The sequence below is a fragment of the Anastrepha ludens genome, chromosome 4, assembly GCF_028408465.1.
Source record: "Anastrepha ludens isolate Willacy chromosome 4, idAnaLude1.1, whole genome shotgun sequence".
Classification (NCBI taxonomy): domain Eukaryota; kingdom Metazoa; phylum Arthropoda; class Insecta; order Diptera; family Tephritidae; genus Anastrepha; species Anastrepha ludens.
Genome location: NC_071500.1, coordinates 77,655,872 through 77,682,672, shown reverse-complemented (window position 1 = coordinate 77,682,672; position 26,801 = coordinate 77,655,872). Strand labels below are relative to the sequence as shown.

Sequence of the window (26,801 nt, the reverse complement as noted above, 5' to 3'; positions counted from 1 at the left end):
ATCGAAAAAAGGAAAAAATGTGCATTACTTTTTAATTTAGCTTTTGTCAAAGAGCACACCAGTTTACAGTACGTTTAAAATGGGCACACGCTACTTTGGCTACGCTATTCTTCTACGGAGGTGACCTTGGCGAGAATTCAAAAATATAACCATCATCAGCCTAAGACCTAATATGCCTTCTGTTGTATATTTTCATGGAACTAAAGCTTAAGCGGCCTGCTACCGTGCTGCAAAAATAGACTCAATCCAATTATATGACATTTTTGGAAAAGCTTTGTATATGCATTATAGTGCAAATATATCAAATTGAAGCTAATATTGTGAATTTCGACTTTCGGTATCCTGGTATTTTTTAACTTCCTCTTAAAAGTTTTAACACGGTTGGTATTATAGACTTATACCAATTATAGACTTATACCAATTTTCAAATAAAGAGAATCGCAATACGCGCTTAGCACAAATCTGTCACAATCGTTTCTTCATACAGGTCCAAATAAGTCACGGGAACATACCACAGTTCAATTCAATACTTGACATATCTAAAATGTGCCTAATTATTTTCTAATTTCACTCCGTCTGACATTTACGCAATTCTGCCTTTATGTGTATTCGCTTAATTTGCTAAGTATTTTTATTTCCGAAACTATACTTCTGGTATGTTTTATTCTTAATTTTAGTAAAAAGTAATGCATTGTGAATAATGAAGTTGAAAGTGTAAAGAAATTAAACAGTGGCTTTTAATATCACAGTACGTGATAGTTAGTGCTTATCCATACCAGGCGAAGATAGTAGGGGAAAAAATCGATGTATGCAAATTACATTGTACAAAATATTAATCTTTGGAACGTTCGCCAAGTGCATCTAAATAAATTATTTCATTTAACTGCTGGGTATAATAAGACGTTTGAGTTAAGTGTGCTTTAGAAACTCAGAATTGGTTGCTTCTATGAAGCAGGAAAATCATCTCTTAAAAAAATATCGCTTCTACAAAAACATATCTTGTAAGTATATTTATAACTAAATACGCATATACATTGTATAAAATATATGTAGTAACGCCTTATTGAATTTCTAAGTCAAAAACGCTATATCTAAATAATTACACCTGGTGTGAAAGTTCTAATTGCATATCCATATTTTCCAAGCTGTTGTTAAAGTATAGTAATTTGTTTAATAATGATAGGAATATAAACACTTCTATTGATCAACTATACGCTAATCACATTCAACTTTATCAACAACAACATAACAATCTTGATGAAGCTGGTGATCATGCTCAACACGCTCCTGCATGACCGTAACTCACCGGGAAACAGATGCATTTTGTTTTTGTGTAGTAATTTTCAGGATGTGAAGTAGTGTGAAAATTTGCTATCAAAGATTAACCTGGGTTTAAGCCATAATGTTAAATCAATTGTACGATTACGAGTGTCAACCTTTCGCATATTACTATTGAGAAAATATATGCTGATGAGAAGGCTTATCTAGGGGGGGAGGATTGGAGGGAAATACATGATAGCCATCTTATAAATTTAACAGAGAAACTGCTTGGAACTGCATTGGCTACGTGTTCATTAGTCCAATTCGAGCTTTGGCGGCAGACGGGAAGCATACAGTTTTTCTTTATAAATAATAACATATCTTTTGAAACTAACGTTCTTGCTATGAAATTGATTAATTTTATGGTTTGTTTCCTAAAAACAGTTGATTTATAGAACTGCTGCTTAAATTCAGAAAAATATCTCGTGTCCGACCATGGCATTATTACAATAAGAAACCCGAAAGTGGCGGTTCTTATAAAATTAGTTATTATATTTTAAACAATTATCTTACATCTGACTGAAGAATTTAAAAACGAAGCTCTGTAAACCCTAACAAATTACCTCGTTGCGAATATTTGAAAGTAATTTGGTCAGGTTTTCAACGGTTAAGCACCGACCAAATGTGTGCTGAAGTGCGCTTGACAAAACAGTCTGTAAACAAAAGAAAACTACATTTGAAACCGGCATATTAGAAATAATAAAATCCTTGGAAAAACGGTAGTTATTGAAGAAGAAGAAGAGCTAGTAAATATTATATATTTGCACATTTTAATGTGTATGACCTGAAAGTTCACATATACATGCACATATATATAGTATGTATGTATGTATGTATATAAAAAGATCAAAATTCCGAAGAAGATGGCGGCACGGAAGTATTAGTTGAAGTCGTGAAGTGAATGAATCAAGCGAATTAAGTAATTTCAGTGACGACGAATTAAGATGGCTCAGACTCTAGCAACATGTGTCGTCACTATTGGGGAAAAGTGATTTATCGGACCTGGTTTCCCAGGTTTCAATAGTGGGACTACTCTCTCTGCTTTCCACTTGTCAGGAATTATGAGAGTGGCTAAGGAGGACTTTTGTGCGGTATCCTACTTCCAAAAATGTCACGTGCATCTTCAGCAAAATATTTGAAGAAGTCGATGGCATTCATAAATAAATGGGTGCAACGGTATACCGAAGTTAACGCCTTTCCCGGACGACTTGCATGGGCTAAGGCGAATTCAGAACGTAATATTCACAGATGAATCTTCCTTTTGGGCGACTAGTTGCTGGTGTACTGCTGATAATCGACAACTTCAACGAACCGTTAAGTATCTAGTCAAGGTTCACATTTGGGGCTGCTTCTCCAAAAAAGGATCTGGCCGTTTATTTAAATGCAGTTTTGATTAATAAAATTTACCAAAAACCGATCCCAAGCATCGAAGCCGAAGGTGTGCAGAGTGGAGATAGAAAAATTGGGTTGAAATGTTGGAAGGATCTTCACAGTCGTCTGTTACCAACGCTATTGAAAATTTTTGGGCAGTTAAGCCAAAACTCAAAGCAACACAAATATGGACGGTCAAACAGCTAGTAAGGCGAATTCGACTGATTTGGAGCTGACAACAACTAGCGCAAAAATTAACACAAACTATGACTCAAATATTATATATGACTAAAGATTTTTTTGAATATATGTATATTGTACAATAAATATTATACCTAAGCCCATACAATGTAGTTTGTTAGAATTGAATTGGTCAAGTAGTTTCGAGGTTGACAGACATATTATGTGTGTACTCACTTATATGAGCAACTACTAAAGCATTGGCTTATTCAACTAAGAGTACTTTTAGCAATAAATATATAAAAAAAAATTAAGTATACAATTTTCTGTCGAGAATAAAGTTATATTTTTATTTGCACTAGATTTATGTGTTATCGAGACTTTATCAAATATCAAAAGTATTTATGTACTCTTCTATTAAAAAGTATTAACAATTTTTATTTAAGAAACGATCTTTATGCACATGCGTTCAAGAAGGGAATCAATGTCATTCACATAAGAAATATTTTTCCTGCCTTTACTTAAATGAAGAACTTTATTTGTGTTTTTGATAAGACATTTTGTTTGTGATTTGTACATACATACATATGTATGCCTATGATTAGTTTTAGCTACTTCACGTTTAGTTAAAGATTCAATATTGTTGATTGGAATTAATCAGTGCTTGAGGTCTCCTGCAATCAAACACGCGCTTTCGGGGTGATTAATTTTTTTAATAAGAATAATGATTTTCCAAAATTTTGTAAAGAAGTGGCGGGTGGGTCAAGTTCTTCACTTCGGTTGTCGGTGTACTCTTTTATAAGAGTGGCCCCTTTAACGTTTACAATTTAATTTAATTTGCAACATTAATATTTTTCAATGCAATGTTTTTCTTTTGAAAGAGTAGACCTCGTCATTAAACATCTTACAATTATGCCATCATATGGCGGGATGAAAATCCACATAAAGCCAGGCTATTCCACCATCTGTGAGATCACTGGTGTGGAAGACAATGCTAAAATTCAATGTTATATGTATGTATATATAATTGGCGCGTACACCTTTTTGGGTGTTTGACCGAGCTCCTCCTCCCATTTGTGGCGTGCGTCTTGATATTGTTCCACAAATGGAGGGGCCTACAGTTTCAAACCTACTCCGACCGGCAGATTTTTTTTTATGAGGAGCTTTTTCATGGCGCAAATACACTCGGACGTTTGCCATTGCCTGCCGAGGGGTGTTAGAAAAAACTTTTTCTTAATTTTGGTGTTTCACCGAGATTCGATCCTACGTTCTCTCTGAATTACCATTCGACTACGGCGGCCACTTGTTGTATTAATACTTATTGTTATTAAAATAATACGGCAAGAGTTACGAACAAGAGTTCATTTGTATTATGCAAATGTCAAAGGCGCAATAACTTTGAGGTGGTAGTAAATTAATATTTTGTTGGGTATCCACTTCTGTCAATAACAGCTTAGAGCTTCTTTGGAACCGTCAACTTCTTAGAATATTCAGATGAAAGTTTTTGCCATTCATTATCCCGAATGTTTAATTTTGAGGCACTATGCAACATAAATGGTCTCTTGCTAACTTCAATTTGACAGTACGGTTTTTGGCTTAGAAATTTTGTAATGTGCAGTTTTTGCATTTTTTGCACACGGTTTATGCGCACATAAAACTCGACAGTATATTGAACGGTGCTGGGTCTTAATTTAACCATTTCAGCGATTTTTTGTTGGATTTTGACATCGTTGGAATTAAACGATCTTACTAGGAACGAGACAGCTGTGCGATTTGTTAAAGCACAGTGCATAAGATGGCTAGGTCACGTTACCCGTATGCCTGCTGACTGTACCGTGAAGAAACCCATTACAGGGAAGTTAATGGGCGTAAAGGGCAAAAGTAGACGAAGGAACTGATGGAAAGACGCAGTAGAAAACGATCTCAAAGATTTGGAAACTCGTAACTACGAAGCAAAAGCTCGAGGTCGTCCGCTCTGGAGGAGCATCGAGAAGGAAGCTTTAATGCACTTCGCGTTGTAACGTTATGAATGATGAAGATAAAGTCAAAATCTCAGAGTTGCGTGTTGCTTGGTGGAGAGCTCGGCAGTCTGCTATTATATATTAGATATATACAGGGTTATCAAATATTTGACAATTGGAACGGGATATTCTGACATCGACTGAATTAACAAAAGATTTACAGTATAATTAAGAAATAATAATTAATGTAACAGAAAAAAAAATAATAATAATGTTTCCTTACATTGGTAAAAGAGCGAAAGAGTGCTAATATTTAACAAATTGTAATAAATAAAGTATATTTAAAAAAAGTTCCTGGCTTTCCAAGGCAATTTCTTGGCACAATTTTGCTTTAGTTGTTATGCCCTTTATACAAAAATGCAGAAAACTGATACCTTTATGGGATACTTCTCAATAAACCATGATGTAAAAAATTTTCAACCGTAAAAAAGAGTTTTCATGGGCGTTCTTGGCGTGCCACTCCGAAAGTTTCTGGGATCTTTTTAATCTTGTTTGTTTCGATGGTAGAACTAAAATCTATCCAGTGCACATGCAAAAAGCTGTGGAGGCCATTATGAGTTAATCCTGACATGGATCTGGAAGACATATCCAGCTCTCTAGTAATGATTTTCTGTTGCCTCAAAGAATTTCGGCGACTCGTATGAGCAATGCTCGGACGTTTGGTCCTTCGCTTAAAATGATTCTAACAGTCGATTGATGGTACGATACATAACCAAAAAAAAAAATTAATTAAAAGTCTTCTGCTAACAGAACAAAGTGCTTAGGTAAAGACCTACACATGTAAGTGCTTTTACTATTTTAACGCACATGACAATACAATTTGAGAATTTATTTCCTATATTTGTTAGCCCAAAAATATGCTCTGATTAGAGAGAATTAAGGTTTGCCGTATAGCTTGTGGTGTTGTGGCACAATGGTAAGCCATTTTTAATGGACCTCCTCGTAGGTGTGTTCAAAAAATAAGTTGAATTTCTAAATTTCGCTGGCTACGTATATTCGACTTTCGATTATTATTTTTTATGTTAGTACACTTGTCTCGAAGATATATTCACGATTTTGGCAATGTATCATGTTTAGTTTATTTGTGAGAGGCATAAATAAAACAAGTGTTTTGCGTTCGACGATTTTCTGCTATCGAAAAAAATAGATCAAAGAAGTTGCATCAAAAACACTGAATTAAAAAAATGTTTACAAGTGGCACCAACTTTTCATAGAAGGTCGAGAAGATGTGAATGACGACGCTGAAATTGCTGAATTTTTACTGAGTTTATACTAAAACCAAATTTGGCCCCCTGCGACTTTTTCCTATTCCCAAGATTGAAGAGACCCATGAAAGGACGGTGTTTTGCGACGATTGACGAGTTAAAAACTGAATCGCTGAGAGAGCTCAAGGACATACCAAAAAGTGCATATCAGAACTGCTTCGAGAATTAGAAAAATCGCTAGCACAAATGTAATATCTGAGGGGAACTACTTTGAAGCAGATAAAATAAAAATTGATGAATAAATAAATATTTTTTGAGAAAAATGAAAATTCACCTTATTTTTTTAACACACCTCGTACATAGGTATATAGAACGCGAAGAATTAATCAGGGCTAAACTCGTACTGCGTTCTACATGCATGTAAAATATTTTGATAGTTACATAAATTTAATCTTATATTGTTTTTCTGATCTGGTAAAATTGTAATAATTGTTTGAAAACAGAAACAAAAGTTATGGCTGTTTTTTTAAATTAATTAGTATGGTATTCTTAGTCACATACATTATCACAAAATAGGCGAATAGTTTGCAATCATAGGAAATCTTTTGTATCAAAATATAGAGTCAACACTGTAGTGAGATTACAAAATTATGACAATTGAAAACATCCCGTAAGTGGAGCTATTCACAATTTGTACAAAATGTTGTCGTCAACTTTCATTCGCGCTCAGCCGAATTGATTTTTGAGGAAAAAAGTTCAGACCCGTTACAAAAATTGGAGGAGGAGTTTGATTTCATATTTTCTCATCAGAACCGGGATCGTAAGTGTGTTTGTTGCTGTAACGGCATAAATATTTGAGGGATGCTAATGTCTGAAAACGATACGATATTACATATTTCCATTCTATTGTATATACTTATCTTATATATACTCTCTTAATAATAAAATAACATTAAGTTTTAAGTTTTTAAGTTTTTCTTACGTCAATTATATTCGACACTTGTGAACTAGACAGCTTCCGCAAGAACGTGGAATAACAGTGCTGATTTTTTTTACCAATAATCGGTGTGTGGTGATGGTGAATATCGACGTAGATACACATACATGAGCCAGACGACGGGTCACACAATTGGCCACCACCACACCACTTCATACTGCCGGAATTGAATGAGCTGAGCAAGGTGAATATGTGGTTGCAACAAGTTATTAGGAAGCAAGCGTTTCCCGTCGCGTAATATCCTGTTTTGGCGATTTGGCATAGCCAGCGAATCGCCCAATTTAACCCTTCCAGACTTTTTTCTTTTGGACTACTTGAAGTTGCGGGATTGCCAATAAACCTAAAATAATTGCAGCCCTTAAGGAGAGTGTTCGACAGGAATGCGAAAATCTTGTGGAAAATCATGCAAAATGTAATAAAACGGGCACAAATGTGAATCAACACTGGCGACAGACACTTTAAATATCCTCTTTCCCACCCATCAGAAAAGCCTAAATAAAGATTTCCATCCTCTAAATCATTTTATATCTAGCAAACAAGTTATTCAAAAACAAAAGGGCATGACTAATTTTGCGTCACCTTATATGAAAACATGTTTATGAATATTTAAAAAAAATTGGCATGTGCATCCTTTGTTGTTGGCTGAACATCTCCAATTTATGGCATCTGCCTTGTCATTTTGCCGACCTCGAACGGCAGATAGGACTTACGAGATGAAAGCGAAATAAAGTAAATTCGTTAGAAAATACATTTCAGAATTTATATATCGTACGAAGAGTGTTTAAAACTTATTATCGTTAAACGCATGAGTTTTTATAAAAAAGTATAAATTCTAGATCAAATATATGTATCTATATAAATACTTGCATATAAAATGCTCCTATGTGTCTTATTAACAGATAAAGCCCAAAGTTTTGACTAAACAAAGAAAGTGTTTATCAGCTCATTTTGTAGTTTTAGTAATATAAATTCATTTTGATACCCAATTCTAAGTCAATTTGCTAAGTTGCTGGTGATATATTTGACGCTGATGTAATTAAGAATATGCGGAATGTAAAATTTAAAAAATGTTCTGAACCATGGTCGATTTCCTCTTTTTTGGTTTGTTCTTTTGATCTCAATTCGTACTCGTAGCCTATCGCAAGATTCATTAATTTTGTAAATTTTTGGCCAGTTTAGAGATTTACTAAGATTTACGATACATACACATGCTTCTATTTGCCTGCAATTTCATTCGCCAGTTACCGGAAGATGTTAAACAAACCCAATCATCATCAATCGTTCGTCAAAGATAACGTGTACTTTTTCCACCCCGATAATATAGTACATTCAGTACATTCAGATGGTTATACGAATATTACAGTAGCCGGCAGAGGTCAACGGGACGAATTCGTCAAATGTTCGGTCCTCAAGTAGCAAGACCAGCTTAAAGTCCTACTATATTCAAAAGAAATAACCGAATTACCAGATTAGCAAAAGGTAAATACCTTAATTTGGTACTTTTCTTTGCCAAATTTAATTATTTTCACAGTTTATCCATGTTATTCCCAAAATACCGAACGTTTTGTTCATGTGAGGCATGCAAATATTGCCGATGAAAAGGGCACCGATGAACGGATAAGCCACATTTTATCTACGAGTAAACTAGAGAGCCCCCAGAAATACCGCCAACTTTAAATCGCGCCCAAATTTGATAGATTTTAATTTTAAATATGAAATAATCTCAATTTTTGTTTATTTTTATTCTTCTTGTAATTACATACCTTGAAAAAATACTTCGAACTCAGCGAATGTTTTTCCTTGTAAAGGTTTATTATACGTGTATGCATTTAGGCATTCATTGTAAGTTCTACAGGGTCATCTAGACGAATCCGGAAAACATATAGGAAGGCTTGTACCAGCGATGTTGGGGCCAAAACTTTTGACAATGGTACCTACTATATGTATTGTTATTGTATCGTTTCCTGATTGCCAAAAGAGTGCGGTAGTAGGTCCTTGTGCAAGAACAGAGATCAGGATACTGGAATTGCCTCGCAGTGGAAAATGCCCTTCGGAGATAACGCTTTAAGAAGACATAAATGTGGGGCAACTTACGATGCTACAAGATGATACATGCTTCAGCAAGACTCCATACCTGCTCACAAAGCAAGGAATACACAGGCTTGGCTTCACAGTAACCCTACACATTCAATCCCGGTCTGCAACCTCCTAGGTTATTACGTGTGAGACGTAGCTGAAACAAATGTTAATGCAACGCCTCATAACACTAAGGATGCTCTGAAGACCACCATATCGGAAGTGATGTCCACAGTGGATGTACATGTCGCCGCTTTATATTCCGGCTGGAGTAGGTTATTGTTTTAGTTTTTAAGTTCACTATTCCGCATTTTTCTCGACGACCCTGTAACTACTAGCTTTTTCTTTCCTGCAATACTACCAATACAAATTGCGCTACATATATGGGTCAGCGTCTAGCATTCAAGGGGTTTGGTCGTCTTAGGTGCTCTATCGTTGTGTTATTTAGTGCGGGTTGTTCCGTTATATTTTTCTCTTCTTTGATTAGCTAAAATCATTGCGTTATTTATTTCTATTAAAATATAAATCTTAGTTTTATTCCGATTTGGTAAGTTTTCTCTTTTTCTAATTGCGATAATGCCCCCCGGGGCAACTGATAACCGGGAGAATCGCTTTGCTTTGCTCGCAAGCAATACCCTACGCAAAAAAAATAAATTAAGTAAAGGTTCATCACTTATTTCCCTGAATTACCAAGTGTTACTGTGGCAGATCCTAAGTTTCTGGTCTTATCCTGCAGTGATGAAAATAAAAAAATTTCAGACTTCATGTTTTGCCGTCCATAAGGCAATTCTCCGATCTCCGAACTCAGAGATGGTAACCTTCTGCTACTGGTAAAGGACAAGAAAACAGCACAAAAATTTTTGTCTACCACGCAATTACAAGGGGTGTGTCGTGTCACATTTTCATTTCATTCTTCACTCAACATCACCAAGGGGACAATCTATGCCCCTTATCTTAATAAAGTATCTGATGAAGAAATTGTGAATGAACTCAGTAGCCAAGGTATAACTTCTATTTATAGATTCAATAAAATGTTCAATGGAAAACTAACTCCCAGTGGTGTTATCCTACTATCTTTTGATTCTTACAAGTTACCTACCAAAATTGATGTGTCATGGCATTCTGTAAAAGTTAGTGAGTACATTCCTAATCCCATGCGGTGCAAACTGTGTCAACTGCTTGGTCACACCACAAAATGGTGCAAGAATCAACCAATATGTGTTGGGTGCGCACTATCTCCCCATCAACCAGACGATTGCACTCGTATTATGTGTGCAAACTGTTCGGAACAACATCCTTCATCCTCAAATGAATGCAAAAAATTTAAACAAGCTAAAGACATCTTAGCTATAAAAACAAAAAATAAATGCTCCTAGATATTTCTTATCTATCGTACACAAATAACTTTACCCCCACTTAATTCTGCAACATCCTACGCCGCTGTCCAGAAACTCCAAATGCCACTACTATCCAAAATACCTCTACTCCAAAAACAACATTAAATAAAGAAATCAACCACTTACAATCATCTAATAACAAACAAACGAAATCTCAAAGTACTGAATTTTCATTAGCAGAAACCTCGCGTGCTCATCTTGCACAAAGTACCTCTACTTCTAAAACAATAACAAACAAAGACAACAACTACAATAAATCACATAATACTAAATTAAATAACTCTCAAAATCTAAAAGAAAATCATAAAGAAGAGAATGCTTCTCTTGGTAATTCAAAAAGCAATAATCACACCACTGCCCAGTCAGATATAGGTAGATCATTGTAGTTCTAGTTGTTCTCTTAATAATGCCAAAGCTATAACTAACAACAGCTTCATTAATTGCACATTCTCACCACTTCCATCTATGAGTAGAGTTCTTTCTCTTACTCAGTTATCTAATATGGCAAATTCTTCTGATGAATGATGCTCAAAATAGTAAATTTCCAGTTACAAATAATTCTCTCTATAATTTCATTTTTTACCAATCACTATGTTAACTTTCTTGCAATGGAATATAAACGGCTTTTTTAACAATTACCATGAGCTTCTTCTACTTCTCTCAGATTTTAAACCCGATCTTGTAGCTTTACAAGAAACCCACCTTGCAGTTTCCATTAATCCCTCTCCTCCTTCGCCTTACACTGCCTATTTCCATAACACAAGTAACTCGAATAAACACGGGACTGATATCCTTATTAAAAAGGGTATTTGGCATAAAAGAATGGATATTCAAACAAATTTAAACATTATTGCTTTTGAAATTAAGACCAATATAACCTTAACGGTGATATCTGTTTATTTTCCACCTGGTAAAGATTTCGATATTGGTGAGTTTAAATCAATTTTGACTTCACTACCTCATCCACTTATTCTTTGTGGAGTGGTCAATGCCTGGAGTCCACTTTGGGGCTCTACCATACAAAACAAGAGGGGTAAAGCAATTGAAGATCTAATTTTCACCCAAGATTTAATTGTCTTAAACGATAAATCCCCGACACACTTTTCCACACATAATTCATTTACGCATGTTGATGTTACGATATCCTCCATTAGCATTTACCCACTCCTTTCTTGGAGAATTCTAGAGAGTCTTTGTGGTAGTGACCCCTATCCCATTGTTTTCCACTTAAATTGTGAAAGGAGAATTAAGACTGGTCACATGCCAAGATTTAAAACCGATAAAGCAGATTGGGCAAAATACAGGTTTCAATGCCACAAACAATGTCAAATTCACCCTTTTAGTAGTAATATCAATAAGGGAGTTAGTTCTATTAAAAAGATTATCATCAGCGCAGCTACGTTATCCATTCCTCAATCCCGTCCCTACTTTCATAAAAAATGTGTCCCCTGGTGGAGCAAGGATCTTGCCGAGTTACGTACAATAAAGCAAAATGCATGGTATAATTTTAAACTCATACGCTCCAACCAAAACCTTATGTTATATAAGGCAGCAAATGCGAAGTTTAAGCTTTTTGCAAAAAGGGCAAAAAAGAATGCTTTATTAGCATCTCTAGCAGTATCAATCCGTCATCCTCTCCAAAACAAATATGGAAAAGTATCAAAAAGCTGTCGGGGTCTTATAGCAATTTTACTGTCCCACAACTTATTATAAATAACAAGTTCATTTCTTGCCCCAAAGAAATTGGAAATTCTTTCGCTAAACATTGGTCTGAGTACTCAGCTAACACAAATTTTTCTCACGACTTTGTTGCACAAAAATCCAGAATTTTAAATGAAATATATTGTGCACCACAAAATCTCACTCGCTCTGCAAGAGAGATTGACAATCCCATCACCATCCAAGAGTTTGATCATTTTGTTAACCAGGCCAGAAATTCCGCTCCTGGTTATGGCCGCATTAGTTACTCTATGGTTAAAAATCTACCTGATTATATTAAAACTAGGTTATTAAAACTATACAACTCCATTTTCACTTCTGGTATCATACCTCAAACTTGGAAATTTGCTTGTATATCACCTATTCCTAAGCATAACAAATCAGCAGATAAGCCGTCCAACTTTCGCCCGATTTCCTTATTGCCATGCACCAGCAAGATTTTAGAGAAAATAGTTGCTAACCGACTAATGTGGTTTGCGTCCAAACATAAGTTTTTAAACCCCAGTCAGGTTGCCTTCAAAAAAGGACATAGCACTGTCGATGCACTTTTATCTTTCGACCATTTCTTTTCATGTGCCTTGTCTAATAAGAAACATATTACAGCACTTTCCCTTGACTTGGAAGAAGCCTTCGATCGCATCGGAATACACATTGTTCTAAGGAAACTAAGGAAATTGGTGGTTGGTCCTAAAACATACAACTTTGTAAGAAGCTTCCTAACAAACCGAAGATTTATGGTTAAGATAAACGGGTCTTTTTCCGACAGATACGACTTAGAAAACGGGATTGCCCAAGGTTCGCCTCTTTCGGTAGTTTTATTTGTTATCGCGTTTGACAAAATAGGTAAAATCATAGATAAGCACAATATTGGTCATTGTATTTACGCGGATGATGTTTTAATATTTACTATACCCGATAATTTAGTGTCGGTTAGAACCATCTTTAACAAAATCCTTGAGGACATTGCTGTATGGTCGCTCGAATCTGGAGCGATTATATCATGCGAAAAATCCAATATCCTATATATTTGTCGGAAGAAGTGCTGTTAGGGTGTAAAACTAAGACACCATAATATACCTATAAGTAACGTAAGCCATTTAAAAATATTAGGGATTTTCTTTGATTGTAAATACTATACACTTTTAAATTTCATTGCAATTACATTAGAAATAAATTAATTAATCGTCTTAGCATTGTAAAATACTTTTCATCAAAAAAATCCTTTGTACATACTTCTACACTTTGTTACATTGTTAAATCGCTACTTTTATCTGTAATTGACTACGCTTTACCAATTTATGGAAGCTGTGCCAAAAGCAACTTAAACCTTCTGTGTGCTCCATATCGTGCTGATGTGCGTAGAAGCCTACGTGCCTTCCCCACTACTCCTATTTGTAACATCTTGGCTGAATCCGGACTTCCTATTTAAAGTGAGCGGGTGGAATATATGACTGCTGGCCTTATGTACAAAGTGTTATCCTGCAATAATGATCACCTTTATAAAATCACAATCAATGCAGCAAATAGAAAATGTTTTCCAAAGAGGCTGTCGGCGTTATATCATGTGGTGGTCTCGGCTAGAAAAATGAGTATCCATTTTAAACCTACTCGTCAAATCCGCAGTAAGTGCCCACCTTGGCTTCTCGTCATTTGTTAATTGCTTTCAAGATTATCGAAAGGAAAACATTTGTGGTCTTATCTACCGACAAATATTCTTTCAGCACAAACGAGAGTTAAATCAAAAATCTTTCAAATTTATATTTACCGATGGCTCCAAAATTAACTTCTCAACCTCTTTCGCGGTTATATCTGAGGATCTACAAGATCTGAGAAAAAGGTTTGCTGCACAATCACTGCTCGACATTTAGTAGTGAAATCTTTGCTATATATCAAGCCGCTCTAATAGCCTCCAAAAAGTAAGGTAAATTTTGCATTTGTACCGACAGTCAATCTGCCATCGATGTCGTAAGAAATTTCAACAATAACAGTGTTGTATTAACTCATGTTCGAGATTTACTTGTCAAACAAACAAACAAAATTAAATTGTTGTGGATACCAGCTCACTGCGGAATTAAAGGCAATGAGTTCGCTGATTGTGTCGCGAAAAGTGTTCATAAGGAACCGGCTCTGTATTTTGACGTTCTGGAAAAAACTGACTTAAAACGTCCAATAAAACAGTACCTACATAACAAGGCTCTATTGAAATGGAATGAGTACTTTCTTCATTACACGACAATTAATCCCTTCAGAGTAATGCTTACCTATTCACCGGAATCTAAACATCCAGACATTTTGTTGTTCTCACCACTTCGTTTAGGTCACACGCAGATCACTCACAGTTACTTGTTAAACTCTGGAGATGCATCCTGCTGTTTTTGTAGGTCATCTAGAACAACAGTAAAGCATATCCTAGACGAATGCACCCAGTTTACCAATACCAGGCGAAGGATTTTTGGCACAGCTCTCCCTTCACATTATCAAATGTAAATACTATATCTAACTTTCTTGTACTGTGTAACATTGCTCATTTAATTTAATATACCTATACTTAGACATATTTTATTTACTTGTATTACACATATATTCCTTATTTTAAATATAAGACTAGCAAATATTGTAATTAATCCTAGTTTATTGTAAAACCAGCTGATGGCCTTGAGCTAGTGCTGTTCTTTTTTTCCTGCTGTTTTCTGTATATTCATATATTTAAAATAAAACATGATTGTGATTCTGATTCTGCGCTACATATGTTAAAATATTTGAATTGCATTTGCTTTTGTTATTCTACCGGTTTCGTATTGTGCTTGTGGTAGTTATCAGTATGAGTGCAATGAGATTATTTTGTAAGTTTTAACAACTTTTGCATTTTCTCATTCAAATCGGACTTTATCACGTAAAATGTTCTGCGCTGATTTTTTAATTATATAGCTTAAGAAAACGGGTACTAGCATACAACTACATCTATATGTTTATCTAATACATACATATATACAATTGACTCTCCAATGGAGGAAGCTGTTAAAAAATTTGTAAAGGAAAATTCCATTGGAAGGTTTGGGGAAACAGCGTTTTTAGCTAGTAGGCTAAACCACCATACAAATATTTAATTAAAGAAAAAATGTTCCTACGTTTTTTAATATATTTATATTTCACTAATTATAATTATTTTCTTTTCCTCAAATAGATGTTTGGATATTTAAATAAGGAAGCCAAAAAATACGAACAACTAAAACTCAAAACCAGGAATAAAAGCTTCTAAAATGTCCGATAGCAGTGTGTTGCATATAAAACAGGAGTTGGATATCAGCACATCATGTTGCAGTCCAAGCACCTCCACAACATTAGGTGTTAATCGGTCTAATTCGTATTCGAACGGGACCAGCGGTAGTACAAGTAGCACTACCAGCAGTGGCAGTATTGCAAGCGGTGGAGGCACAGGCGGGAATACATCTACTAGCGGTAATAAATCATCACCTTCCGTGTCCCCAGAGCGACAGCTTTGTAGCTCAACTACTGCGTTATCGGCTGACTTGCACAGCGTCACTTTGACTGGCTGTGAAGCAAGTATACCGATTACATTGAAAGAAACTGATTGTGGTGGAGACAATGGAAATTCTATAACCAATAGCAGTAACTCTATGAACGGTGGTGGAGTCACAACCGGTGGGTCAATACGTGACGAATTGCGTCGCCTATGTTTGGTGTGCGGTGATGTGGCGTCAGGATTCCATTACGGCGTGGCCAGTTGTGAGGCTTGCAAGGCATTTTTTAAGCGTACAATACAAGGAAACATTGAATACACGTGTCCCGCTAATAATGAATGCGAGATCAATAAACGGCGGCGCAAAGCATGCCAGGCGTGTCGCTTCCAGAAATGTTTGCTCATGGGCATGTTGAAGGTAAGTGGATACAATGATATTTCCCAGTTTACAGGTCATGTATGCATGTATATGTATGGGCGAACAGGGCGAATATGCCAACTTTTGTTACAAGGTTCTTCACGAAGGTGGGAATTGCAGTTTGTTGTACCCCCAGTTTTCCACTACGTTTGTTTTTTGCTGCACAGATGCATGTGCGGGACTTGCCTGAAAAAGAGGATGGCGTTAATGGCTATTAACGACTTAATTCGGAATTATCTCAGGAATGAAGTGCAACTAATGCGAACTGAAAACTAGACTTAATTCTTATAATTTAAGCGGATTAAGGGAATTTTCGATGGCAACATTTCCGAAAAATGACAGTTAATATCTATTGTGAATGAAAACTAATGAAACTTTTAAAGAGAAGAACAAGAAGGACTAGATGCAATGGTAGTTTGCACTAATTCGAAAACACATTAATTGTTTTGGTATTTCGGAGCAGTTTGAGAAATTGGAATTTAAATTTTTTAAAATAAATAATTACGTTTTAGTATCAGGGCTTCAAATACCCGTATTTGTTCCCAGCGGTCCATCTTTTGCTGACAAAACTATCCAATAAGCAAATCAGCTGTTCACTAATCCGCGTAACTAGTCTAAAGTCTGTCACATTACAGTTTTAATCGGAATTAACTGCGCCGGTAATCCCCATTAGCGCCGCCGTCTATCTAGGTTATTGCATGTCGTGACGGGCATAGCACGCGCTCTAAATGCGGCCTGTAAATGTAAATAATTGAAATGCCAATGAATCTTGATCACACATATTCGCCACCAATTCCCACTTGCAGGTACTCTTAAAGAGAAAAAGGGAAACATAGTTTCTGAGGTCTAGATCCTTTCTGGGGACCACCATAGTAACGCTCAATCATTACCAACATTTCATAATAATGTCAGGTATTAGTTGATCTCAGCTAAACTAAGCGATGTGAGAAGCTATGTTAACAGTTTACAATTGCAAGCATGGCAAAGATAAACTTTTATTACTCATTAATGGTGAAAGATCGAAATTTGAAACTTATAAAAGGAATAGTGCGAATGCCCATACCACAATCTTTTTTTGTAAACCTTTCAGCTTGTTGTAAACCTGACTCGGAAGCGTGAGAAATGGATGTTGATGGTAACGTTACATTCGAGTTTTGAAGTTTCCTATGCCTGCATGCCCTGCATTCTACAAAGAGGTGTCGATGTTGACGCTTTTCATTAAAATATCTCTGGTGTTCTTGGTTGTCTCGCTATTTCTGAGTGCTTGTTTGGCTTATACACTTAGAAAGTGCAATTTATATTTTCTCCTTTCTTCGGCTATAACTCTGCTGATATACTTTTTTTTGCAATTTGCACTGCGCAACAGCTTTTCTGACAATAGGGTTGTGTTACATGAAACTATCCTTGTTTTTAATTATGCTTTCAAATCTGTGATAGAAATTTCCGTATCAGATCTAGTTTAGAAAATATGACACATGGACCCTTTTATATTAAATCACAACATTTTTAAAGTTAATCCTATTGTATAAATTTGTTAAGTTGAAAAAACCTTTCTTTCATAAGACTTTTTTACAGGAGGTTTGTGCGTTCCTACCCTCGGACCCTGGTGGAATCGTTCACCCTGTTCTTCATTTTTTTTCTTTTCTCGCAATAATGTCGCATTTTACTGCTCATCATATTTATAGGGCTGCGTGTTCTTTTGTTCTTTTCTTAAGTTGTTATACTTTGACCAGGCGAATGTATAGTATGTTCTACTCTCTAAAAAAATGAGGGTGAGCAGTTTTCAGCGGATTTTAGTCTATCTATCTGCACAAATTCCTAAAAATAGTTGTGCGACGACTTAAATTGTTACAAATGGAAATACGTGGTTATATTTTATAATGTTCAGTACATATAAATTTATTTACATTAAATAAAGAATTTTTGGGAGTGTAGCATTTTTCTGGTTCTTTTCTCATATGCGCAACATTTGTATAGGGCGTATGATAATATAATATTTTAATTATAGGAATATAAATAATGTCGAGTATGCGTTAAATGGAGAAAATGCACAAGACCGCTAGCAAAAAAGTTCTTAACAATCAACGCCATCTTTGAATCACTTGAAACTTGCACCTTATTATACCAAAATTCAATGAGCTATAAAACTGTTTACCCGGATTTTATCTAAAGATTCTAAATAAATAGTTTGAAATTTTGATGAAAATTGTCGAATTTTTATAAATTGTGTACAAAGTTGAAAATTTGGCGTTATAGGGGTTTTGTTGTAGTTTGAAGTATATTCTTATAAAAATATAATTGAAATTAAAAAATAAATAATGAAAACTTGTGAATAGGTAGCGTACACTTTCTCTTGACATTGAAAGTACATTAAATCTAACTAGCTGCTTTCCATACGAATTTTACAATTTTCCCAAAAATGTACATGTTCCACAAATTGCTGAACTCTCTTCCTGCCTCTGTGAATGTCATTAGACACTTGGTTTACTTCATAAAAAATGTATCTGTTTAATTTAAAGATAAATAAATAAATAATTGGCGCGTACACCTCTGTTAGGAGTTTGGCCGAGCTGCTCCTCGTATTTGGGCTTGCGTTTTAATGTTGTTCCACAGTTTTAAGTCGTCGTCCGAATGGCAAATGGTTTGTTATGAAATACACTCGGACATTTGCCATTGCCTGCCGAGGGGCGAAAACTGTTCCATGAACGGAGATTCGATACGCTCTCCCGAATGGTGGCTTAATTTAAACCTCTATGAATTAGAAGTCTTGCTGAGGTCGTTGTTGTATTCCTAACTTTTATCAAAATATTGCAACCATAGTTCTTTTCTTATTTATTTGTATTTAATTTTTTTAGTCCCTTAACTTCGTATCGATCTTTTCTATTTTTTAATCAATATTTTACTTTAACACTAGAACTACGAACCGGTCAAAATGACCGGTTGGAACATTTATTTCCCATTTCCTCTTAAATATTCCAATTACATTTTTTTCGATAATGTCATGATTTTTATTAAATTTGTGTATAGAATAATATTATAGATTATTTTGTTCTTACGCTTCCAATTTTCAGAGTTAACTATGTGTTATACCTAAATATACGAATCGGTCATTTTGATCGGTCATAAAAATATCATGAATACTTTTTGTATATTCTTGAAATATTCTTTTTGAATATGGAAAATTCCCGGAATTCAAAGATTTTGCGTTTTCCATATATTATGCGAAAATTTGTATAACTGTAATATGGTATATACAGTTATACTAAATCCGTAATATGAATACAATTTCTACAGTCAGTCTGTAACCCCTATACTGATAAGTTATCATAAATCGTAGCATATAAACATTTCAATTTAGTATTCTTACTTACCGTGTATAGTTGCAAATGACAATAAATTGAATATTTTTTATATTTCTTTATAATCTCACATTATTCTTGCATACATTGTAAGTGGTTTCTGATTGAATATTTTTTTCATTATTAGAAAGGGAAATAAAATTATAGTTTTAAGTTAGAAGTTATTACCCTGAAAATGGCGTCACATTCGAAAAAAACAAAATTTCTTGAAGATATAACAAATATATGCGAAGATATATCCGAAGTTGTCTGCAAATCAACAAATATTTCAGCGGTCCAGTTTGATAAAGAGAAAGTCTATGTATCCAGTGATAGTGAAGAGGAGAACATACTCAAGGTATGTAAAAGAAAAAGTGTAAGATTTCCGTCCTATTCCGATGAGAGTGAAGATCAGCAAACTGAAATTGCTAATGGAACTATTTGGAATGAAATCAAAGCTGGATCCTATCCAGGGAGAAAACCAAAACATACCATTTTCAAACAAAAAGTAGGACCTACAGGATATACAAAAAAAAAAATTGTAAAGAATGTTGTGAGTAGTGCTTTCTCATTACTAATTAATCGTGATATTATACATCATATCATAACATGCACAAAACAAGAAGGTTTACGAGTTACTGGTGAAGAACTGGATTTATCAGAAGAAAAATTCAACGCTTTTCTGGCCATTTTATTTGCGCGTGGCGCTTATGAAGCCAAGAACTTAAAATTATCTTATTTATGGTCCCAGAAATGGGGGCCTGCCTTTTTTTCAAAAACTATGCCAAGGGATGACTTCACTAATATTTTACGTTTTATCCGATTTGATAAAAAAAATGAAAGAAGTCAGCGATTACAAACAAATAAATTTGCAATGGTAACATATGTTTGGGAATCTTTCATTCAAAATAGTCAAAACTGCTACATACCGGGACAAAATATTACCATCGACGAGCAATTATTTCCAACTAAAGCGAGATGCCAATTCACGCAATATATGCCGAACAAACCTGATATGTAATTACAATAAATGAATAAAATATGTTTCTTTTGCTTGAAAATTTAATTATCTTATGAATTCTTAGTTTTATTTCTAAATTTCTACTGTTTTGTGTAGTTAAACAAAAAAACCGGTCAAAATGACCGGTTAGTTGAAATAGGTAATATATATGGTAAATCTTCGTAATTCTAGTGTTAAATAAATATTTTCTACTATTATTATTCATATTGTTCACTTCACAACATGAACATACTCGAATACCATATTCTTTGTAATGGTATTTTGTACTATTTTAATTTTTAATATAGAAAATGCCATATCCTTTTCTTATGCAACCTAGTAAATCTATTAAACACAAATATGAATTTAGTGTTAATACGTATGCTTTAACAAAATGATAGGCAAATAAAAAAAATAAAAATTAACATGTCAAACAAACTGAATCCATGTCTTTGTCCACCAAAAATGCTCGATCTTATTTTTCTGCACTTAGTCTTGGGAACTTTTTTGATAGCAAAAGTAAACAATTTCCATTTTTGTCAAGACCTTTAATAAATTGTTTTATACTTCAATTTTATATGCAACGGAGACAAAATTATACGATCCTTTGATACTAAAGGTGGGGTTATCATGTAATCTTTTCAATCCAGTGTTGATTTTTAGCTCTACCATACCTCAAGCAAAGTAAAAAGGAATATTTTGCGTATCCGCCTTGTGGGCCTGATAGAAAGTTGACCATTTTTAACTCAACACATATGAGCCAGTGGCTTCCCTAATTTTGCTCTAAACCAAAGTAATAGATGTATGTACCTATATATCTGTAGAATTTAAAATAGTCAAGGATATATCGATTTTGTGAGATAATAAATAATAATAAACAAAGAAAACCTAATTTATTCTCATTGATGCACGGCAATACTCGAGTGCAGTACCATCTAATGGAGACTATTTTCCGAAGCCTCTTGCCTTAAAAATGTAATGTACAAACAAATTCAAGTAATTTCTGAATTTATTTTATTGAAAGTATTTATATTCTCAATTTTCCCTCTACGAATACTTTTAAAAATTTAACATTTTTTAATACATTTTTCATATTATGTTAATCCAAAATTTTCTATTTTCAATTTTCTTCATCAGGAAGGTGTACGTTTAGATCGGGTGCGTGGAGGTAGACAAAAGTACCGCCGTAATCCAGTTTCAAACTCATACCAAACAATGCAGCTACTTTACCAGTCTAATAGTACCTCCCTTGAAGATATCAAAGTCCTAGAGATCCTAAACGCTTACGAACCAGATACCCTAACGGTTCAACAGCTACCACAACAACCGCATACCACTACAGATGGCAAAGTCACCCAGAATCGCTTAATTAAGTTGGAACATAGTAATTGTGGAAGTGGTGCCAGTAATAATAGTAGCAACAGTGAGATATTATCTTCCAGTTTGGCAGCACCAACTTCTCAGCCAATATGCATTTTTCAAAACAACAATTGTGATACAGGCGAAGTTCTCGCCATGCTCAGTGATCTTTATGATAAGGAGCTAGTAAGCGTGATTGGCTGGGCTAAACAGTTACCCGGCTTCACTGAGCTGCCACTAAACGACCAGATGAAGCTTTTACAAGTATCATGGGCGGAAATACTAACACTGCAGCTAAGCTTTCGTTCTTTGCCATTTAACGGACGGTTATGTTTCGCCACAGATGTATGGATGGACGAATTGCTTGCTAAGGAGTGCGGCTTCGCTGAATTTTATTATCACTGCGTACAAATCGCTCAGCGTTTGGAACGGTTATCACCACGGCGAGAGGAATATTATCTGCTTAAAGCATTGATTTTATCAAATTGTGATATTTTGCTAGATGATCAAAGTTCGTTGCGTGCATTTCGTGAATCGATACTTAATTCATTAAATGATGTTGTGTGCTTATTGCGTTACGGATCAGCCGTTTCACATCAGCAGCAATTACTATTGTTGCTTCCAGCATTGCGTCAAGCAGATGGTATATTACGTCGTTTTTGGCGCGACATTTGTCATGAGGGTAAAATAACAGTAAAAAAATTGTTCGTTGAGATGCTTGAACCTGTATCCAGGTGAGAATGACCTTCTGCAGGGCGCAAGATATGAATGTTGCTGTAAATAAATAATTCTCATACGCAATGGAAAAACAATTTGGCGTGAACAAAGCAATAGTAGATAAATAAAACAGAAACTCAATGTAGTGGTAGGGAATATAAATTCTTCGATTGTGTATCGGTGAGAGTGCTTGTGGCGGGGCTTTCAAGGCTTGAGTTTTGTACGTAAACATATCGAATTTAGTACTAATTATAAAATTTGTATGCGAATTTGCCGTTTATATTATTGGTTTGGAAAAAATGAATCACACATACAAATACAAATTTCATAATTCTTCTTTCCTTGAATAATTAACAATTCTTTCGAGAGATGAAACTCGTTATTTTGTTTTTAATTTGGCAAATGTTACACTTAAGATGTACCGCAGCGAGGACCCATTTTTTTACAAAATTAAAATAAATATAAATGAGTTTCAATAAACGCGTTCATGCAAACTATTAATTATTCTGAATGGTCACATGTGTTCAATTTTCGTAACTTATTTGGAAAATATTTTGGTTGGGTTTATTGGATACCATCATCTATTGTTTAGAAATAATAGAGACTGATGCTTTGTATTAGCGCGCCCTTGAAGTCATCTATATTTCGGGTATGATATTGCATACTATATATATATATTCTTATATATATATTGTATACCGTTATGAATTTATAAAATATGGAATACTATACATATAATAAAAATTTCAACTTTTGCATACAAATTTTCATAAGGAACTCGGTTTTTCTTTCTTTCATTTAACAACTTAGAAAATTACCCATAATCTAGCCCTACTCTGCTTCAAAATCATCTAAATGCAGTATTCCTAAATGAAATATAACACAAATGACATGCATTTCTAAACATTATTCAACGATTGCACCTTAATATATATATGTACATATATTGTATTAAGAGTGATCCATTCGCATTTTTCAAAATATTGGGATACGAAAATCAGACCATGAAGTTTTTAAATGATGTAAACAACCAAAAATGGCATTTACTTGTATACACATACATATAAGGCTTATTCGAGACATGTATAAAATAAACGTTTGCAACCCTGTACCAAATGCTAAACGGATACCTTTTTAGGTAAAGGGAATACGTGTGTAAATCAAAATAATGAAGTTTTCTATAAATATTTCAAGACAATTTCGATATTGACCGTAATTGAATAAGACAAATAAAGGAATGAAACAAGCGTGCAAACAAATTTTTTATGATACAGATTTAAAAGCCATTGCGCGCAACAAGAGATGAATTTTTGGCAGTTAGAAAATTATACTTTGCCGAAGCTGCCAGAATTTCTCATCGAACGTGACACTTGAAGATATCGGGCGCAACACTGCTGTTGTCATTGCAACTCGAGCAAGCCCATAGTGTACGTTTTGGGTTTCATATTAGGCTCGAATTAAAAATAAATATCATTATATATAAGAAGATGTTGGCAATCTAAATCAGTACGAACAAAACGGACACGTGCGAGCGGTCTGTCATTTGTGACTATGCGCTCGAACAATGTGATAAGTAGTAACAAAATTTGAGTTCCGAATGTTTGCATACATATGTACATATATGTAAGTACTTGCTTACCAACATTTGCTAGTACTTATGCGCTCATAACTGAAATGGCATTAAAAATTATACTCGTAAGATACTTATAAAAAAGGCAAACGACAGACTTTAATTTTTATTTCAGCTCACCTCCTCATGTTACAGTGTAAATTTTCTTACAATTTCGATTTCTCTAAATCATAAGTAACGGCCTATGTTTTTGGGGTTTCAATATAGTGTACTTTTGGATGAAGCCAAAGATTTTCTTACACGGTTGAAGCGTAGGGTCTAGCGAGGATTTTTAAATCATTCGTAAATAAAATATAAATCATTCGTGCACACATAAACGAATAAACAGAGCATGAACATCCAGCTAAGCCGTTTATTGCTCAAGAAAACTTTCAAGCCATACACAGGATTCTACTATAAACTTCAACCGTCACAAACAAGCTTGTATATACGTTGTTATTTATTTTATAGTTTACCGATTGAAATGCTTTGCCCTGATATACTATGTATTTCATATTTTAATGCAGTTATAATTCTTTATCATTAATCTTTAGAAAATGTGTGAAATGGAAGAAGAAAATTCAGATTTCTGCAAATTATTTTCATCTAATAGTCCTGAATTAGTCATGTATTTATGTATGCATATGTACATATGTACTTGGTATGTAATTGAAAGCCTAAAGCCTAAAGCCTAAGCAAAAAATGTGAAACCCACAATTCATATTTATGTCTCTTTAAATAAGAAATGCAAGACCCTAATCGCGTTTCGTGTTGGTCTAATGATAAGCATATTTGAATAGAACAATAACCCCAACCCCCGTTACTGTAAAACTTACGGAATACGAGTACATACATACAAGCCTGCTTTATCACACTCATTTACATAAAGGTGAAAATATAGCGATAAAAAACATGTATACGTATGTACAATATATGTATAAAAGTACATATACCTACTTATATGTATGTAAATAAGTATAACTACTTATAAAATATTTGTCTATTAAGTATTGTACTTTATAGTAGAATCTTTGTAAATAATATTGAAATTAGTTTAAACTGAGAATCAAGTAGTTTGTAAGTGGTAGCAATGTATGTACATGTAAAGTGTTATGCAAATACAAAAGGGCTGGCAAATTCGAATTTCTTTGTTAAACTCAAGTTAAACACATATTTTGAATGGAAATTCAATACATAATATTTTTATTGGCAGACGAACATATAAAAGAGGGTCTACAATTTTTGATTTATATACAATATTATCCAAATAATAAATCCAAATAATTTAGTGAAATTTCCGATGACATTCAGACATAATTAAGTCCACATCTCGGATATTTTAGCGGCCAAATTACTGCAAAATATCGTGAAGTTTTTCTTCCCGGAATTCGGTTATGCAATAAATTTATTAATTCTCACCGTCCACAAATCGCTAAAGGCTAAAAAACGTTGCTAACATATCTCGATATTGCAATTTATTAAAGCTAAACTCATTTCTTGCTGCATTTTCAAAAAAATGAACTAATTACACGACCAGCGATACTTTCAGTTGCATGGTCCATCCGTGATCGTGCACTGGTGCCTTGTAACCGTGTCAGCTAACTCGAATTTCGCGGTTAACTTTTTCATCGCGTGCTCATCTATAATTTTCGTAGTTGATTTTAATTATTCTTATATGTTTATCAAAATAATTTTAGTAAATTGTAGATTAGCTGTTAACTGGGACGGCTGTTAAAACAAAGCAATGCTAAAAAAGAAATTCGCACTTGAAAGGCCCTGTAGATGCAGAGTATATAGTAGGTACATATTTCAGACTTTGGCGAACAATTTGTATTTGTATACTTTTGAAAATAAAACAATAGAGCCATGGAGCTTTTTCGTTGATTTCAATTATATGTTTTGATTTATTTCTAGAATTTTTTGTAGGTCGCGAAGTCGAGTCTTGTTTCTCATATCCGCAACAGGTTGCTTGTTGGTGGCTCTCGAAACATCAACGTGGACATATTTAGAAAAAAATATTTTTCCTAATAATGAGTTCCCTCTCGACAGTCAATAGTAAATCTCCGAGTGCCTTTATGCAAAAAAGCCAATTATGAAAATCATACGAGAAGTAACTTTAAAAAAGAAAATTCATAATGAAATTGAATTATTTTTAATGGATACGCAATTCATCCGACAAGCTTTCGGCTTTTTGAGTTTGGGCCTTTCATCATCTGTCTCACATAAATTCATTGACGACCCAACGTAGGAGAATAATGTCGTGCTTAGAAATACCTATATAAGCGTTTGCGGTGAACTTATGAGCGCAGATACACACGACAGGAAGAAAATTTTTGTTCAACAATTGGAAAACAAACTCGATAATCGACTGAAATTGAAGAACTTCACCGATTCCCTAAAAGTCATAGTATGTAGAAGCGCAAACGGTAAATCTCATAAGGTTCGTTCAAACGGTTTGGGCTGTTAAGCCATCAGTAATTCAAGGGGACTAACATACACATTGGTGTGTGCCATAATTGTATTGCTGGTGGAAGCTTGATCTATCACCTCGACGTGTTAGCGGCTCCACAACATATGCCGAAGGATGCCCAGC

At 34.6% G+C, this 26,801-nt stretch overlaps 1 protein-coding gene across 1 annotated transcript; it reads left to right on the top strand.

Moving 5' to 3' along the window:
• Positions 1-596: 596 nt before the first annotated feature.
• LOC128859909 (steroid hormone receptor ERR2) lies at positions 597-26,098 on the top strand. The gene is made up of 3 exons (XM_054097050.1): positions 597-1,001; positions 15,471-16,185; positions 21,661-26,098. Exons 2-3 carry the CDS (start codon positions 15,547-15,549, stop codon positions 22,618-22,620), a joined length of 1,599 nt encoding a protein of 532 aa, XP_053953025.1. The 5' UTR covers positions 597-1,001; positions 15,471-15,546; the 3' UTR covers positions 22,621-26,098.
• The last annotated feature ends 703 nt before the right edge of the window (positions 26,099-26,801 follow it).